Source organism: Abramis brama (assembly GCF_963993115.1).
Source record: "Abramis brama genome assembly, chromosome: 9".
In the NCBI taxonomy this organism is placed as follows: domain Eukaryota; kingdom Metazoa; phylum Chordata; class Actinopteri; order Cypriniformes; family Leuciscidae; genus Abramis; species Abramis brama.
Window position 1 is genome coordinate 36378464 of NC_139971.1, and position 19884 is coordinate 36398347.

Here is a 19884-nt window from a genome sequence, read left to right on the forward strand (position 1 = left end):
ATCATCCATTAGATGTCTAGTGTATACCAGTATTACCAGCCAGATGCTTTGATGGATGTTTCGGCGTCTCGTGGTACTCAACCTTCAGTTCAACTGGCATCCAATTTGGAAGCACACATATTCATCTGGAATATAAATGACATCCACAGCCTTAGAGAATATACATCACACTTTGATGAAAATCAGGCTCGGTCCTTCCTGTCTGCTTGCATCAGTGTTGTGTTTTGAAGAGGTAGCTTGTGTATAAATGTGTCAGCTGTGAGTGGCACAAGAGGGATGTTTCATGTTTTATTTTGACTCATAGTCATTGGCTGTCCTGTGTTTAAGATTTTGTCTTTAGTAGGGATGGACTCTCATCTGATTTGTTGACACTCTCTATTATATGAAAAGCAATAATTTTTCTGTCAGAGCTACAGTGTAACATAAATGAGAATCTGTCAACAAAATATGAACTCAAGGGAATTCACTATTTTTAACCAAAAACGTGTTTTGGCCATTCGTTTACATGAGAACGTGTTTTGGAAACGGCTTTCAATGTGCATGTTACTCCCTGTAAACTACAAAATTGTGAATCTGTGAAAACGGTGACATCATGTGCACACATGTTCAGTCTATAGGCTTGTAGTGTTTCTTTACAAAGTGACATCGCCAACTACTGGCCTGGCAGCATAAAACTTATGAAACATTTTCCGGATCCGTGTGAACGGGGATTGAATCGGTTTTAGTACATTGTTGTCGTGTAAACGTACCCTAAGAATTTAAAGTCTCCTATGCTCAGCAATACAGTGAAACAGTAATATTGTGAAATAATATTATGATTTACCTTTTTTATATATATGTTTTTAAATGTAATTATTCCTGTGATGGCAAAGTTCCAGTCTTCGGTGTTACACGATCCCTCAGAAATCATTCTAATATGCTGATTTGGTGCAAAAACTTACTGACCCTTGTCTTTTGAATGGTATAGCATATACCTGATTATAATATCATCATTACTGATGAATTACAGATGTCATGGTAAACACAATAAACAGTGTGTTAGTTGTGCTAGGTAAATAACAGTTAAAAAAAAAAAAAAAAAAAAAAGGCGCAAACTATAATAAGACTAATGTACATGGAAAATAAGTTTTGTTTTTTTTTTGTAAAAATAAAATGACAGTTACTGATTTTAAATACAGCATAACACTATTCCAGTGCATTTAACACTTGATTAAGCTATTTTGTGGCTGATTAGTGAATAAAAGATACGTTTTTGCACTGAAATGCTGCACTGTTTAGTGAATTCACCCCACAATCTCTTAAGAGACTGATTCATGATGCTTTTATGATTTGAGAAAAACAACAGCTACTGTTGGATCTTCTTGGTTGAGAAGTAACTAGTATCTCAAGAGACTTTTATACTTAATGTGAATGACAGTCGCTCAGATTATGTGGAAAACTGTGGGTCCTAACATACTGTCTTTCATTCTTCCTCCAGCTACTTAGACAGTTTAGATCGGATCGGTGCTCCAGACTACCAGCCCACAGAGCAGGACATTCTGCGAACTCGAGTGAAGACCACCGGGATTGTAGAAACCCACTTCACCTTCAAGAACCTGCACTTCAGGTGAGACTGATTGGTGTGTTATTTATGCATCTGAAGGTACAGCGTGTAATTCAGAGCCTTTCTCTGGCTGTTAGAGTACTACAGTTATTATCATTTTCACTCATTCATGAATCATAATCAGGCCATGGCTAGATGAAAAAAAAGTCTGATTTAATATGTGTACAGTATACTCAGACTCTTTTCAGTAAAAAGTGTTTTTAACCCAAGAACGCAAATGATTATCTCCAAACACTGCCATTCTCACTTCATATCAGCTCCTCATTCACAGGTTTTCTCGTCTGATAGCACGTGCAAATAGAAGACTAAAATAAAAAGTGTTGATGGGGGTTGGACAGACAGAGCTGCCACATTATTCTGAAGACAGATTTAGCAACACGTCATACTGTTACGGCAGAAACTAGCGTTTTCACAGAAAAGGGGCAGTACCTCAGTGCACAGCAGAAATACATGTTCTGAAGCTGATACTAGCATCTGAATGGCAGATCCACTCATGATATTGGGTGAAAATCATTACAGATTTAAGATTTAGGGCTTTTTAAAGCATATAGTTATATAATAAAATACAGTAGTGGCCAAAAGAGATTTTTTATTTTATTTTTTTTTAAAGATTTTGTAATCATATTGTGTAGTTGTGCTTTGAGTCAATCGTTTTATTTGTGATAACGTTAAAAAACATGCCAAATTGTGTGGACATAATTTTTGGCCAGGCTGTCATACAAAGAAATTATGAACACGTGCAAGAATAAAAGAGAAACAACAAAACTGATTATGTTGTAGTCAATGTATGTAATAAAATGTAATAAAACCTGTAGTTGTAGTTTACCCCTTTTTTGCAGAATAATTTTGTCAGATAAATACCTTAACCAAGTTTAGTGTTTTGTTCTTTCCTCATATTTAAATGGTTTAAACAAACGTGTTGAGTCATTAAAAACAAATCCCCAAACCAATCCCCTTCCGACAGCTCTTTTGGCCACTACTGTTTAAAGATTTTGGTTTAATGGATAATAATGTCGCTTTAGGAAAGTTTCAAATGTTAGCTGTGGAACAGGACACACTACTGTTCAAAAGTTTGGGAGCGGAAATAAGTCTCAGAAAGGCTGCATTTATTTTTTTTAATCAAAAATACAGGGAAAACTGTAATATTATGAAATGTTATTAGTTTAAATAACTGTTTTTGAATATATTTTATTTCTGTTGTGGCAAAGCTGAATTTTCAGTAGCCATTACTCTTCAGTGTCTTCAGTGTCACATGATCCTTCAGAAGTCATTCTAATATGTTATATTTTCTATATTCTATGATGAATAAAAAAACAACTGCATTTATGTGAATTTTTAACATTTATAAATGTTTAACTTTACTGTCACTTTTGATCAATTTAATGTGAATTATTGCTGAATAAAAGTATTAAATGGGTCATATGATACTATTTTAAAAGTTCATTATTTTGATTGGGTGTAATAGAATAGGTAACATGCTTTGATGTTCAAAAAAACCCACATAATTTTTCACATACTGTACATTATTAAGTCTCCTCTATTCCCTGTGAGAAACGTACTGGTTTCTACAGAGCCCATCCTTCCTGAAAGCTCAGATTGCTCTGATTGGCCAGCTGACCTAGTGCATTGTGATTGGTCAAACACATCAAGCCCTTACCATAATGGTAAGCTTCAGCTTCCAAGGCTTCTATAGGGTTTGTAAACACACAGTTAATAATAATGTCGTTGGTTACCATATCAGTTTGAGTCTGAGTCGGATTGTGAAAATGCGGATGTTCAAGCCGTTTGATTGGAAATAACTTTGCAATCACGACATGAGCAGAACGTTTGACAGTGGTAAGCAGTCTGCGTTGTGTTCTCCCAGGTTCAGGAAGCTGTCCTCTGTAAAATGTGCTGTCCACAAGCAAACATTGAGTTGTTCTGCTCAGGAACAGCTTTATAAACAAATCTTAACCTCGGTTTTGCTTTCACATCCAAACACACAACGCCAAACACACACTTCAGTTCACTGAAACCTCGCCTTCTTTCTTTGCGTAAGCCTTTAGACAGGCATTATGCTAATATTTCACATTGTGACTTGGCCGTTTGAGGAAGTAATATCTGGACTTCGACCGAGGTGTTTTAGGCAGATCTGGATCATTGTTCTCCGTTAGATAAAATAAACCACTGTGTTGGGAGACTGTAACTTTGCAGATTGTATACATGCACAAACAAATACATTACACACTAAAGGAAAAGAAAAACAGTAAAAAGTATTATATGACTCCTTTACTTTCTTCAAAAAACAAAAACAAATCTTACTAACCCCAAGCTTTTATATGGTAGTGTATGTTGCTCGTGTTATGCAGTGCATTATTGTGATTGTGGTGAACTCATGTTGAGTTGTGTCTTCTAAGGCTGTTTGATGTGGGAGGTCAGAGGTCGGAGAGGAAGAAATGGATCCACTGTTTTGAGGATGTGACTGCCATTATCTTCTGTGTGGCTCTGAGTGGATACGACCAGGTGCTCCATGAAGATGAGACCACGGTGAGCACTAAATACACACGCACAGACATGCATCCATACACAAACACACTTCTGTGCTTATGCTCTGACACACACAGGCTCATAAATAATTGCATGTGCACTGTGTTTCAAATACACTGTACAAACTAACAAAAATGATTCATGGGTATTTGAACGTTTTGTCATTTGGAAGTTGCCTCAGATGAGATGTTTAACACAAATCCTGATGGTCATGACGTCTCGGTGCAAACATAATGATCTTCAAGTTGATCAGAGCACTGTAATCACAATCATGTTGCCAATCATGTGACCATGATCATAGTGTGCTGTGTGATCATCCACAGCCTTATAATTAAATAAGGGCCGCGGGACCTTTAAATAGCTGGATTTTAGAAATTTAAAGGTCAGTGGCATTTATAAATCAGCCTCCATTATGAACTCCCACACTGTGTATGTGTCATCTTGTGCATACTGTAAAATTCTTAGAAATAGTAAATAATAATGAAAAAATAAGAATTCTTGATAATTGTAGTTCCCTTTCGTAAAGGGAACTCCCGCTGCATCGATACTCGATACTTTGGGGAATGCCTTCGGCATGAAGCGTCTGAAGTCAACTATGGAACTATTCCAATCTTGATTGGTGCAACGTCACCCGTGACGTCGCATGTGACGGTGATCCGGAAGCTATAAAACGGTCACAGGAACCAGGAAATGTTAGCTTCTGGTCTTCAGCAAGCGCTCTATGTCATCTTGTCTGTTCTATTTGGTGTTGTTTGTCCCGTGAAAAGAGTATTATTTATGGCGAATAAAGAGAAGCTATTCAGGCAGTGTGCGTCCCCTTGCCCACGTTATTTAAGCGAGGGTGACACACACTCGCTTTGTGTAGTTTGTCTGGGAGTGGAGCATGCACGGGCGGGGCTCGAGGGCGCTGTCTGTGCAAACTGTTTTCAATGAAAAAGCTCCGCTCCCGTTAGAGCTTGTTCGATCAATTAGATCAGGCTCGCGTTTCCAGTGCAATAGGTCCCGCGGCTGTTGAGGCAGCGCGCCGCTTGTATGCATGGGATTCGCACGTGGGGCTGGCATATAATACTGAGACGGTTGCGACCCTTTCTCAGCGTTTATCAACCAGCCCCACTTGTCTCGCGCACGGTTTGGAAGCCCGCGCTGCGGCTTCTTCCGACCGTGTTAAAGACACAGCGTTTGATTTATTTGGCTCCGAGGAGTTAGATATTATCTATCAACACTGAATCACGTGGATATGGGGATTCGCCACCCCATATTCCCGTTAGTGAGGAGTTGCTGGAGGTTGTAATCAGGGCAGTGGTTAAATTATATGTTAAATGGCCATATAATAAGCAGGAAGCGACTAAGAAAAATAAAATGAATGAGCGCTTCCTGCAGACCCAGTCACAATCTTCGTGTCAGAGCCTTCCCTTTTTCACTGATCTCCATACTGAGGTATCAAGATCGTGGAAAAATCCATTATTTTCCCCGCATGTATATATTTACTCATCCATTAGGGAATCTAATGAAAATGGTTAGGAGGTGATGGCTCGGGTTGAGGAATATTTTGCGAAATATTTTCTCCCCGACATTGCGTCACCCCTGATAGCTCAGACACTTCCCTCCAAATCTCGTACATCGAATTTGTTAGGGAAAGCATATATGGCGGTGGGTCGAGCCGGTGCATGCCCACACATGATGGGGTTATTACAGGCATACCTGGCTGACCTCCTCAAGCAGGTGGATGATAACTGGGAGGTCTCACTCAATGGATATTACTGAATTTCGTAGAGTAGCTGACTTATCTCTCCGTATTATTAAAGAGACGGCCCGTGCTATTGGCCATTCTATGGCAGCACTAGTCGTCTCAGAGAGACATTTATGGCTTAATCGCTTGGGCATCGGGGAGAAAGACAGGGCTTTCCTTCCCGATGCCCCCCTTTCGCCTTCTGGCCTCTTTGGCGACGCGGCAAGAACCGTTGTCGAGAGGCTTCAGGAGGCAGAGCGACAATCAGCTATCCCCAGTTGTCAGTCCAGGTCTCATGGGGTTGCTGCCAGGGGGCAGCCTCATGGGACAGCCGCCAGCTCCTCATTTTTTGAGAAGGTTTCCTCTCGTGCCCCCCCTTATAAGGCTTGGGGCCAGAAGAAACATTCTCGCACGAAGCCCTCCATACCGAAGACAGGTCTGAGGACTGTCTCTCGGGTTAAGATGGCTTCAACTAAGAGGTCTTGTCGTAACACGCAGACCCTTATGGGCGTTCCCCCAGGAGAGCGAGTACAGGAGTCTCGCCCCCTTATGCAGCCCTTAGGAAATCGATGTTCGCTTCCCGCCGCCGATGGCGCTTCGGGACACATCGGCTTCCAGCGAACACAAATCGTAGTATCTGCCCGAAGACGTTGCGGCCCTGTCGAGTTCGCCGCCTCTCAGGAGGTCTGTAGAGAGCATATTTCGGTTAGTTCCTGCCAGTTAGCTGCTTCAGGTCACCGAAGCCATTTGGAAATTTATAGCCGAGGCCAGTCTCGAGGGACTGGTCCCCATAATGGCATATTTAGACACCCCGAGGGGTCTTCAAAATATAGCCTAGGGGGTCCTGCTTACAGTGGAGCTAATATACAAATATTATCTACTAATGGTGGTTCACATGTCGGCCAGCCCCGAGCAGGGTCGGTTTTTGGAACAGGAAGTCTAGTCCCTCTTAACACAGGAAACCTCAAAGTGGGCTTTTCCTTGGTTACGGGAGCCCGGGTTCTACAGCTGGCACTTCATAGTTCCTATGAGGGGGGGAGTTAGGCCTTATTTTGGATCTCACGGTACTGGATCAACCTCCGAGGGGGTTCAGATTCAAGTTACCGACTGTCAGTCAGACCAGCTCCGAGGACTGGTCTGTCTTGATAGATCCACAAGCTCCTTAACTCCTCTTTCCCTTCTAACCCCATCACAGGAAGTTTCCAAGATCGGCTTTTGGGGGGAAAAGCACATCAGTTCTGGACTTTTCCAGTCGGCCTAGCCTTATCCCCTCGCACCTTCACTAAATGTATGGACATGGCCCTTGCTCCATTGAGACTTCAGGGGGTCCGCATCTTAGAGAGGACTGGCTCATTTTGGCTCAGTCGAAAAGAACTAGCAATTCAACATCGAGATGTTGTTTTGCGTCATCTGAGGTGCGTGGGGTTGAGACTCAATGTGAAGAAAAGTTCCTTAACTCCTCTTCAGAGGATTACGTTCCTGGGAGTAGAGTGGGACTCAGTCACGATGCGGGCACAATTGTCTCCTGCTCGTATAAATACTATCTTAAACACAATGAAGAGTATTAGGTTTGGCCAGGCTATCACTGTCAAACACTTTCAAAGAGCTTTGGGTCTTATGGCTGCAGCTTCCATGGTAGTACCCTTTGGTCTGCTCCATATGAGGGCCTTGCAGTGGTGGCTCAGGAACAAGGGATTTTCTCCTCTAGGAAAACCCTTTTCGTACGATCAGAGTTACGCGCAGATGCCTTCGTTCTCTTGTCGTATGGAAGAAACCATGGTTCCTGTCTCAGTGCCCGGTTTTGGGAGCACCATGTGAGAGAAAAACTCTGACCACGGATGCGTCCCTCACGGGCTGGGGTGCGGTTATGGAGGGCCGTTACACCCGAGGTACTTGGAAAGACCATCATCTCACATTGCATATTAATCGCTTGGAGATGTTGGCCGTATTTTTTGCCCTGAGGCACTTCCTTGTAGACCTCAGAGGCCATCATGTTCTGGTTAGGACAGACAATATGTCGGTGGTCTCTTATATCAACCGCCAAGGAGGTTTGAGATCTCGCCCTCTTTGTAGACTGGCGCATCAAATTCTTCTTTGGTCCCAGGACAAATTTCTCTCTGTCAGATCTATTTATATTCCTGGGGTTGAAAATATGGGAGCAGACATCCTGTCGAGGCAGGGGCTGAGGCCCGGGGAATGGCGGCTCCACCCTGAAGTGGTTGAGCTTATATGGAGAGAGTTTGGCCGGGCGGAGGTTGACCTGTTCGCTTCTCATGAGAACTCTCATTGCCCGCTCTGGTACTCTCTCTCACATCCAGCTCCTTTGGGCTTGGATGCCATGGTACAGATATGGCCGAGGTCACATCTGTACGCTTTTCCCCCGATCGCTCTGCTCCCTGGGGTTCTAGAAAGGGTCAGGAGGTACGGAGTGAGACTACTCCTTGTAGCTCCGTACTGGCCGGCCCGAATTTGGTTTTCGGACCTTATTAGTCTCTTGGAGAGTCCTCCATGGGAAATTCCTATTAGGAGAGATCTTCTGTCTCAGGCTGATGGTACATTATTTCATCCCCGACCAGAGTTATGGAGACTATGGGTCTGGCCCCTGAGGGGGTCCCACCCATAATTAGGTTGCCCTTTCCACCAAGGTGGTCAGGACATCCATACTAGAACCCCACTCTACTAGGAACTAAACAATTAAGTTAGGGAGGGCATTGAACCCAGTGTTATTACTGCCCACTGGCTTCAGTACTGGTGTTCCATCCTACTCTCTAACGGGATCTCCCGTTCATGCTTAGGGCCTCTGTGGCGGCCTTAGTGCCCTCCACAAGCTTCTAAGGGTGTGCACGTAGGGACATTCCCACTGAAACTCCATGTTCCTGTAGATTGGAGGATGAATCCTTTCATCCAGCCTTTTGGCATCAGGTTGATGGGCTATCCCTGGCACCCATCATGTCCTGTGGATGACATATATGAATATAGGAGTATATATGAATATATAGAAGAATCTTTTGAGTCTGCTTCCTGCTCGTCTTACTCCCTGGAAGAGTGGTGGTGCTGCCCCCTCTTACTTGCTAGCGTGGGAGCCACTCAACGTTATTTTTGCCCGGTACTGAAGTACCTGTAGGCAATGTTAAGATTCTTCGGGTATTCCATCCTCCATCGCATGTGTCGGATGGTCAAGGTCGTAGCCTTTGAGGTTCCTACATTAGGCCTCAGGCTGAGAAGTCAGTCCATCTAGTTATGCATCAAGGGTTAGGAGCTATTCCCTTTATTAAGAGCACAGTTGGTTATCTAAAACCACTCATATCTGAAGTACAAGGTGCGCTTTTGCCTTCACCTCTCATCTAATATTTTCTACTGTCTGGGGCTCCCATCCATGAGGTCAGTTGAGCCTCCGGCTCCAGACCTCCCCTTCTTGCACCAAATCTTATGACAAGCTAGTTTGGATCTGCCCTCTACTCATTCTATCGTCCGTGAGTGTACCAGATGCTTTATACCAGGGCGTTTTTTCTCTCAGTGTGGCGGCGTGGGTATTCGTTCCCCAAAGTATCGAGTATCGATGCAGCGGGAGTTCCCTTTACGAAAGGGAACGTCTCGGGTTACTAATGTAACCCTCGTTCCCTGAGTAGGGAACGAGACGCTGCATCCCTCGGCCACACTTTTCGCGCCCCTGAGAACGACTTGCTTTGACCAATTAGAAGCTAACATTTCCTGGTTCCTGTGACCGTTTTAAAGCTTCCGGATCACCGTCACATGCGACGTCACGGGTGACGTTGCACCAATCAAGATTGGAATAGTTCCATAGTTGACTTCAGACGCTTCATGCCGAAGGCATTCCCCAAAGTATCGAGTATCGATGCAGCGTCTCGTTCCCTACTCAGGGAACGAGGGTTACATTAGTAACCCGAGACGTTCTATTCCAAAGTTCTAACAAACTTACTGTTACAAAATACTATAAATTTCACTATAGGTTCAAATACACTAGGTTTATACTGGATAAAAATCATTTTTTTCCCATAAATAATTACTATTGGTCAACCTTTACATCTGTCTGTGGGTTTTGCTAATATTTAAACAATGAAAAGTATTAAAAAGAGCTAGTGACTAAACCTCGTAACTCCATTGGATCCGCAAATGGTTGGTAAAACCTCACAACTCCACTCCGCCTCTATCATGAATGAAGTGCTTCACTCAGTTTGGACAGTTTGAACTTGTTTGCAATGCAAAGGTAAATAAAGAACTGTTTTTCTGAATAAGTACAGTATTTTCTCAACTCAAGAAACACTATATATATAACTGAATGCCCACACAGCTACAGTAAGCTTTATAACCTGTATGGTGATGAAAACGAAATGCTATGCACTTACTGTCTCAGATGCGAGAGCTGTGCTTTGTCCTTCATTAGAACGGAATGATGGACAAAGCATGTACAGCTCTTGTAATGGCATAGCGCAAAGCCAAAGTGCAAACTTTGCTCTAGATTTATGGTGGTGAAGAAGTCTCAAACCCCAGTTTACCATCCACTACAGAAAGTGAAAGTAAAAACTGACCAAGCTTTTGACATCTAACATATCTCTGCTATCGTCAATACACAATATCATCGTCTATGGGCGCAATCTGACACAGGGCTTACCTACGCCACTGGGCTCTGCTTGTCACATCTAGGTTTCAATAATGGGTCATGTTTTGATTCCCCACACACTGTACCATCATTATTGGACCAATTACTTGGACAAGTCTAATAACGGCATAGCTTTGAGTATCGTGTCTGTGTTGCAAATGCTTATCCCGTGCTAACTAACTGTGCATATAATGAGTTCTCAGAGTGCTGGAGTCCCCATGAGGTCACAAAGGTTCAACATTTTTTAGTGTTTTTTTTTTTTTTTGCTAACACATTTTGTAACTTGTGATGTCAGGATGCATTTGTCCCACATCTTAAAATGGTAATGTTGTTGATTGTTAACCTAGTCAAGTGTTGGGCTCAGCGTAGGTTGAGTTGAGTGTTTTGTCTCCTGTGTTCATGTGATGTTGTCATTAGTTTAAGACAACAAGCACTTTCCTCACCATGTCCGTTTCTTATAGACAACATGAGATAAAATGGTAAAAGTTCCTATTAGTTAACATTGTTTAATGCATCAACAAATTTTTTTTTAACAATGTTTATTAGGGGTTCAAGCATGTAATGCTGAAACCCTATTGTAATCAATCTTTGTTAATGTTAGTTTATTGTTAGTTCATGTTATCTCAGGTCCATTAAATAATGTTAAAAGACACAAGTTTTGTTTTTAATAATGTATTTCAAATAACATTAACTAAGATTAACAAATGCTTTACAATTATTTTTAATTGTTCGTTAATGTTAACTAATGTTCTCAAATGGACCTTTATCGGAATACATATGAAATATTAAATTATATAATAAGCAGAAATAACTAAATGAAGGTAATTTAAGTAATCAAGTTTTTTAATATATATAGGCAAATTATAAATTATGACAACTTGTAAATGGCAATATGTTTACATAAAAAAATTAAGTAGACAAATTCAACACGAAAAGCCATACAAACTTATTTTTAAGGTCTATGAACACTTTTACAGTGTCCTTTAAAAGAAGAAACAAATAATTATTTGTATCCCCACACAACTGATTGATTTTTGTGACCGTGCCAGTTGAATCATGGCAGGTGTGATGAGTCATGTTTGGACGTCTGTGTGGCACAGGCCTCAGATCTGCCTAGACACACTCTCTCGACAAACTCCGATAAGAGAATTTTTACAACATTAGAGAGATTTACGGTGATGTGTTTTGGATATAGAAGGGGCTTTTATGGCTAGAAAAGAGGACGCCCATAAATACAGCAACTCTCACGCACCCATATTCACCTGATCTATGGAAGTTATAAAAAGAGAAGACAGATTCTATTATTCTGTAAGAAAGTCCTGGCGAAACAAACGGACAGAGATAAACACACATACAGATGCTATGAATACACACTCTCAGAACGTGTCTCCTGTCAGTGCTCGTCCATTCAGCGCTCTATCAGTGTTTACGCATTTGTCGTCTGACATTCTGTCCCAACATTCCCTCCTGTGCACCCTGTGCCCTTTCCTCCTCCATTTCAACAAAAAACATGTTTATTTCCTTCAAACACTGTGCGTTCTTTTCAAGTTTGACCTGTGTGAGACTTTTTTCATCTGTTTAGAGCTGTTCCTTTCTTCATGTGTGACAAAGCATGGAGCGATTCTGCATTGCTAGACTATCGTTTAGCATTTCAGTGTGTGTGTGTGTGTGTAAATGTACGTGTGAGTCTGAACAGCAGTGGTATCTGGGGGTGGGAAATGTGAGTGAAGTGGTGAAGTGTTGGGTTCTGGTGCATGTCCGGTTCCGCTCAGCTGCTCCTGTGGCCTCCAGTGGCCACCTCTGCATCTGCGTCTCTCCTTCAAAACATCTCAGCTGCTCTCCTGTCATCTCTCGCCATCGGCTTTCTTCTCTAAGCAATCGCTAAACAATCCAGCCCAGCTCTACAGACGGCCCTTCCACAGGTATGAAATTATCGTCAGCAACCTCAGTTGAAGTACATACTAAAAAGAGTTGGAAGCAGTAGGCTTTATGTTGTGCCTTGCGGTAACTTAAAGGGGTAGTTCACCTAATATTGAAAAATCATCTCAACAAATATTCTACATCTTTACAATGAAAATCAGTGGGGTCAAATATTGTTTTGGTCATCATTGACTTTCATTGTATGGATGAAAACAATTAAAAGATAATTTTTTGTAGTTCACAGAATAAAGAATAGACCATTTGGGAGCAGATGTCACAGTTTTGTTGCTTGCAACTGCGTGCGCATTGTGATGGCATAAAAACGGTGGTAACAAGTGGAGGAAACGGGGCAAAATCCATGGAATAAGATAAAAATGTCTTAATGAGCAGATGCAGAAAAGATAGTCTTCATTTTTATTGAATACCGTGTTCAAAGACCCTTCGGACTTAAACGCTTATGTTTGCGGTCTACTATTAAAGCATGAATTTGATGTAAACAATAGGACTACATATTATTAACATGTGCTTTTCATAGGGGACATAATTTATTAGCCCTACAGTTACAGCATGAAATTATATTTAAGCCTATAACATTTTACATAGATTTTTATGTCACTTTTTTCTGCGAGATTATATCTCCCAATTTGGAATTTACAACTTGCAATTGCGAGTTTATATGACAATTCTGAGGGGGAAAAGTCAGAATTGTGGGATATAAACTCGCAATTCTGTGGAAAAAAGACAGAGTAATGAGTTTATATCTTCACAATTCTGTGCTTTTGTGATTGCCAGTTTCAGTCATTAAATTTAGATGCATTGCTGATTCTTTCCAAAACCACAACTTTTAATAGGCTGTTACTGGTAAAAGTGATCGTCTGACCTCGTTTCCTCCTGAAATGACCGGACACATCAAAGAGATAGTCACTGCTTCCAACTCTGAATTCATTACCATTCAGATGACAAACAAATAATGAGCAGAATAATCATTTATTAATCACGTATGGAAATAAGGACAGTGTATATCTTTACCCTTTTCCCTTTATAAATAACATGAGAATCACTGTATATCATCTGATCATGATGAGATGAGTAATTCATTCTCCATTTAGCGGAATATGTTTTGTTTCCTTTTCTGGCTTTTATGCTGTTCCTTTCTTTTCTTTAAATTTCCTTTCTTTTTTTCTGGTCATGTCTCACGTCATATTCTAATTTTGCACTTAGAGTGTGATTACACCTGAGTTTGTTTGTGTGTGTGTGTGTGTTTGGATAAGAGCGCCTGAGAGAGTGTGTATGTGGGTTTACTTAGCTATATAGACAATTTTGAGTTAAATCTGACGAAACCTTACTATATAGCTAAGTAAATATGTGCATGTTTGTGGATGCATGTCTGTAAATGATGTTGATGTCTTATTTTTCTTTCTGCAGAACCGCATGCACGAGTCAATGAAGCTGTTTGACAGCATCTGCAACAACAAATGGTTCACAAACACCTCCATCATTCTCTTTCTCAACAAGAAGGACATATTTGAGGAGAAAATTAAGAAATCTCCCTTAAGTATCTGCTTCCCAGAGTACACAGGTAAACTCATTATACACCGGTGGTAAGCAATAGAAAGAAAGGACAGAATTCTTCTTTTTATCTGCAAAACAGTTTTACCTGCGGGTAAGAAATAAAGATTCCTTGACCTTGAGATAGGATGAAAATACAAAATAATTGATGAGGAGAGGATTGGAGAAACAATCTCCAGAAGCCAATTAGCACAAAAAATCTTCAGAACCGTCCTGTTATTTTATTCATTTTGGATGGATTCTCACCCATAATCTGGACAGCCTGCATTAATTCTTTATTCTCCACACTGAGGAGAAACAGTCATCTGTTATTTCCTGTTCATTTTAGATCTGAGCTCTTCAGCTTCCTCCATAGCTGCCCTTAAACACTTCCTCATTCTCATTATGCTGAATGATATATGGGAGACAAGCTGCGCAGACAGTCACAAATAAGTTTGAGAAACAGAAATAATTTTTTTGAGCATGTGCTGAGGATATATATGTAATAAATCATTTTCTCTGCCTGAGGAAGTTTTTTATTTTTTAAATAATGATAAAACAAAATCCTACAAGATTGTATCCTTGCCTGTGAGATCGAGGGCAATTGTAACACTAGTTATGTAATATGTGTCTAACTGAAAAATGATTCAGTTATAATGTAAGTCTTACTTTGCCGACCTTTACTGTAAACATACTTTCAGACAGCTAAAATAATTTGTATAATATATGTTATTATAAAGCTTTATAAAGCATTATAGCAATTACTTTGTAAAATATAATATGCACATATAATAAGTGTTCAGTTTCCAGTTTATATTTACCACAATTCTTTCTGCTCTCTTTTGCTGTCTTTCCAAATGGTCCTTTATTTTTTTTTTTTTAAATGTTTTTATTTTTTTTGTTATCACCATTTCTGTATCTCCCACTGTTTTCTTTTATTCACTCCTTCCTTTATTCATCTGCTGCTTTTCCATCCTTACCTGACTCATCCTGTTCTGCAGGTTTGGACACATTCACGGAAGCTGTGAACTACATTCAGTCCGAGTACGAGAGTAAGAACAAGTCAGTTGAAAAGGAGATCTACTCGCACATCACCTGTGCTACAGACACAGACAACATTCAGTTTGTCTTCGACGCGGTCACTGACGTCGTCATCGCTAACAACCTGCGCTTCTGTGGTCTTTACTGACTCACAGTGATGTCCAGCTCTTTTACAGCCCCACAATACAGTGGACACTGTTGTTGGATATGTGACTTTTTGTCCTTGTTTTATACAGTTGTCTCTATTGGTGTCCATCAGGCCTTTTGATGTTATTTTATAAGGTGGGAACTGAGTCAAATCTGGTTATAGTTCTCACAGAGCTGTTTTTTTAATTTATGTGCTAAATTTTAACCGAAGGTCTGAACTCAACTATTGATTTAGGTACATTGTTACAAATATAGGAATGTGATTTGAATGTCCTTCCTGGTGTGTAAGAGAGAGGTCAGGAGATATTTTGAGGAAAATTGGTGCCAAACTTCCACTACTTGCTAATTTTATCCTATTGTAACTGAGCTTGTAAATTCAGACCTATCCTTTTGTCCTTGTTGCACGGTATGCAGATTAATGAGACCAGTTTCAATTAGGTTATATGGCAATATTTTAAATTCTAGTGATTATGTAGGTGCCACTATTATGATGTTCTATACACACATTTTTCAGATTAATGCATTTTGGATATGAATTCCACAAATATTCACAAGCTGGCTCATTTTACATGTGTTCTGAATTGGCATCTCAGAGTGTTGATGAAACACTAGGCTTGACATTTACTTGGCATTTAGAAGAGAGTGCAAATGTCCTGTGCCCTGAGCCAAACCACAAACATGTTAGCCTCTTAGCATCCTAAAAAAAACCAACAGGACGTGTTACTCTTCAAAATTGGAAGTCGTTTTATTAGCTTTTTGTATTGTATTGAGAAAAGATAAAGCTGATTTATAAGGAGAGAAGAACTACATGATATCACAAGATCACATAAAAACATACTATAATATATACAGTAGTGGCCAAAAGTGTTGTCCTGCCTAGGAAATTGGCATCTTCACACTTTATTTAACCTATTAAAAATGTGTTATAGGTTTTGTAAGCGTATTGCTTAGTTGTGCTTTGAGTCAATAGTTTTATTTGTGATAATGCAATGAAACATGGCACATTGTGTGGACGTGATTTTTGACCAGTCATAGAAAGAAATTATGAACACATGCAAAATCAAGAGAGAACCAACAAAACTGGTTATGTTATAGTCAGTATGCTTTTTTCTGCAAGCTTTTTTCTATGCATTTTTTTTTTACATTGTAAAATAAAGCCTGTAGCTACCCCATTTTTTGCCAAATGTCAGATACATACCATAACCAAGTTTAGTGTTTTATTCTTCCCTCATACTGTATTTAATATAAAATATTTTCATCACATTTTGATGGTTTAATTGAACTTGTAGGATCATTAAAAACAACCCCCCCCCACACCCACCCAAGCAAGCCAATCCCACTGAACATCACATATATATATATATATGTATATATTTCTGTATATATTTCTGTAATTAATCACAATTTATAGCACCCAACTAAGATTTGTAATATATTTTTATATTATAATACACATTTTCACGTTGAATCTCCAAATAAATGTAGGAACAACAAAGACGGTATATTTGTTTATTTTCATCTTTTTACTGAGTACCATGAATTAATTAAGGCCAGTATCAGTACTGCTACTGATGTCTCTATTAAATTGATTTTTTCTTAATTTCTGGAGATTAAATAAGTAATGATAGCCGTTCAATATTACAGTATAATTGAAATCAATATTTATTTAACATTAATAGGCTATAAAAAAATAATCCTCACATAAACCCATTAAACGTCTCTCTCTCTCTCTCTCTCTCTCTCTCTCTCTCTCTCTCTCTCTCTCTCTCTCTCTGTCTCTCTCTCTCTCTCTCTCTCTCTCTCTCTCTCTCTCTCTCTCTATATATATATATATATATATATATAAAAAAAAAATGAATGCTTGGTGGAAGTCTCTTATGCTTACCGCTTCTGCATTTATTTGATAAAAAGTAAAAGCAGTAATATTGTGAAATATTACTACAATTTAGATTTTTTTTTCTATTTGAATGCTTTTTTTTTGTTGTTGCTTTTTTTTTACTTCATGTAACAATGTATAACTCTTTACTGTTACTTTTGATCAATTTAATCCATTCTTGCTGAACAATAGTATTAATTCCTTTTTCATCTTACTGACCACAAACTTTTGAACAGTATACACACACATACAAATAACACCAGAATCACACACCTGCAACAACTGGAGAAGTATGTTTCATATCAGTATGACTGAAGTGCTAGAATCACTGAGCTGTCTCACCACACGTTGCTGTTTTGTGTGTAATGCAGTCTGTTTTATTCTATCTTGCTTGATTAACTGGTCACAGTACGCAGTAGGGTTAGTCATATCTAGATGCGACACAGTTTTAACTATAGAGCAAGCTGTGATATTATTCATTGCAGGAATATGACTGCAACAGGAACTGAATGAACCGGAGCTGAAAAGACTGATGAGCTGATAAACTGTTGCTTGCTCTAGAATAGGCAGACACGTGCATTGCATTGAACTGAGGCCTTGACCATTAGGCCTGCTTTTCAGCAAAAAACCAGATCTGTAATTGACAATAATTCACAGTGCCATATATGCTTTGGACGTTTGCTGCTATGAATGTATGTGAACAGCACTTTTAATCTTCATCTCTCTACACAATCACTTTAGTCAGTGTGTATGAATTATACATCAACTTTCAGGGAGGATGACAATTTCAAATTATTATTATTATTTTTTTTTTAAATCTTGTGTAACACAAATTGGGGTAACACTTTATTTTGATGGTCCACTTTAGACAGTCTACTAACTATGAGCAACTTTGCAACAACATGTCAGCTAACTCTCAGAGTATAAGTTGACTGTAGACTTAGTAGTAGACGGTTAGGGTTAGATATTCGAATTTGGGTTAGTAGAATAAGTTGACATGTAGTTGCAAAGTTACTGATAGTCAGTAGAATGTCTGTTGGGAGAGCGTTAAAATAAAGTGTTAGCAGATATTAAGCAGACAGTCTACTAATACTTTAATGAGAGTTAGTTGACATGTACTGTAGTTGCAAAGTTACTTATAGTTAGTAGAATGACCAAAGTGGACCAAAGAAATGAAATGCTACCAGAATTGGAATTTGGCACCTGTAGCACAGCATGACCAAAGTAAAAGACCTAGCCTATAGCCTTTTGCTTTGACTGTCTTTGGAGGGTTCAAGCGTAATAATTTAAACCTCAGTCCGTTATTAGCTACTGTTAATCTGTGGAAAATGTGATTGAATTCAATCAAATGCTTCAGACAGCAAAAGGGACAGTGGTTCCTTTCACACAGAAAGGCCAAAACAGTAACCATTTGATTTAATTAGGTCATAATTGAGGGTTTCCTTGATGTACTGTAAAACATGCTGAATTGTGCCAGCTATAAGCAGTTGTGTGTACTGTTAAGGCCAGTGTCAGTACTGAGCACAATTCAGTCATTGTTTAGGTCCATTATTGGTCAGTACATATGTGTTGGCGTATAGTTACTTTCATTCTAGAAGCCAAACAATGATCCTAAAGGGAAAGCACTTAGTAAACGCCTTTGACCTTAATCCCAAATTGATCGGCCATAACATTTAGATTATTATTTAAAAAAAATGTAAAGTAGCAAGACGGATGGATAATGTACATCAGTTACCAGATCAGACACATAATTAGTTCAGTGGCCAAGATAAAGAAACTCAAGGGTAATTGAGTCTGTCCGTTGCTGAGGGACAAAGGCCAATTTGTTCCCTGGCCTTTAGCCATAGTAGAAATAGCTGTTGGTGATGTATCCAGAATCCTTTCATCAGACTGACAAATTTAATAAGTTCAAGTGGTACGTTATGCTAATGTAGCATAATTCACTTGAAATGGCACTTACATATAAAATAGTGTGTTCTTTTGTAGTATTTAATTCATATTTGATTCGGATTACAAACAGGAGGACAAGGCAGACAGGAGCCATATTCTCCCATCAAACATCTTACTGTACTCTTACCACCCATCACTTTTTGTATGTCTGTTTTTGTCAAATTGCTGTAATTATTGTTTGGATGTGTCTCACTGCTGTGATTATTTATTGAACAATGGATGTCTATTTATATGACATGAATTAATAAAATAGTCATGAAATCCGAAGCGTGGCGCTCATTTTTTAATCTTGCATCTTGTGTTTTTGAGCACTGCTTATTTCCTCTGCATAATCGAGGATATAGAGTGGTGAATCATCATTATTGGAGTGAGCTGGTAATTATCATTTTACCAAACTGTTACTAAGACTTGTATTCATAATCTGAACTTATCTGTGATCACATGATGTGGCTAATGGAAATATTTTGACTCTTAAGAAGATGTGTCTTTGTGGTCAGGTGATGTTTGGCTTTTTGTGGGCTTCCGCTAGTTGCTTATCTTGACTCTTGCTGTGTATATATTTCCACTAAACTTTTTTTTCGGGTTTTTCTCTCTGCCTCTTTTTCTCTGTCTATCCTCCATTCTGGTTTCTTTTCCTCTTGCAGAATCGCATGCACGAGTCTCTTATGCTGTTCGATTCCATCTGTAACAACAAATTCTTCATTGACACTTCCATCATTCTCTTCCTCAACAAGAAAGACCTGTTCGCTGAAAAGATCAAGAAATCCCCCCTGAGCATCTGTTTCCCTGAATACACAGGTAAGAATGCCCTCTGATGTTATGGTCAGGTTTAACACTAGACTCGGACCACCCTACATCCTGAAGTCGCTGTAACGTGGGAGGCAAAGGATGTAGAGTAGGATCGTTGAATCTTGCATGTGCAG

General features: G+C 39.5%; 1 protein-coding gene across 2 annotated transcripts in view; it reads left to right on the forward strand.

The window, feature by feature from the left end:
* gnao1a (guanine nucleotide binding protein (G protein), alpha activating activity polypeptide O, a) overlaps positions 1 to 19884 on the forward strand; it is a 91813-nt gene that overhangs the window by 68303 nt on the left and 3626 nt on the right. Inside the window, exons 5-8 of one of the 2 annotated variants that reach the window (XM_084123853.1) lie at positions 1478 to 1606; positions 4000 to 4129; positions 13825 to 13978; positions 14949 to 15846. In XM_084123853.1, coding sequence (XP_083979979.1) covers positions 1478 to 1606; positions 4000 to 4129; positions 13825 to 13978; positions 14949 to 15136 — 601 coding nt within the window. In that variant the 3' untranslated portion in view covers positions 15137 to 15846. Of the gene's footprint in view, positions 1 to 1477; positions 1607 to 3999; positions 4130 to 13824; positions 13979 to 14948; positions 15847 to 19605; positions 19760 to 19884 lie in introns of those variants that run through there. The other variant, XM_084123854.1, reaches the window with a different exon arrangement.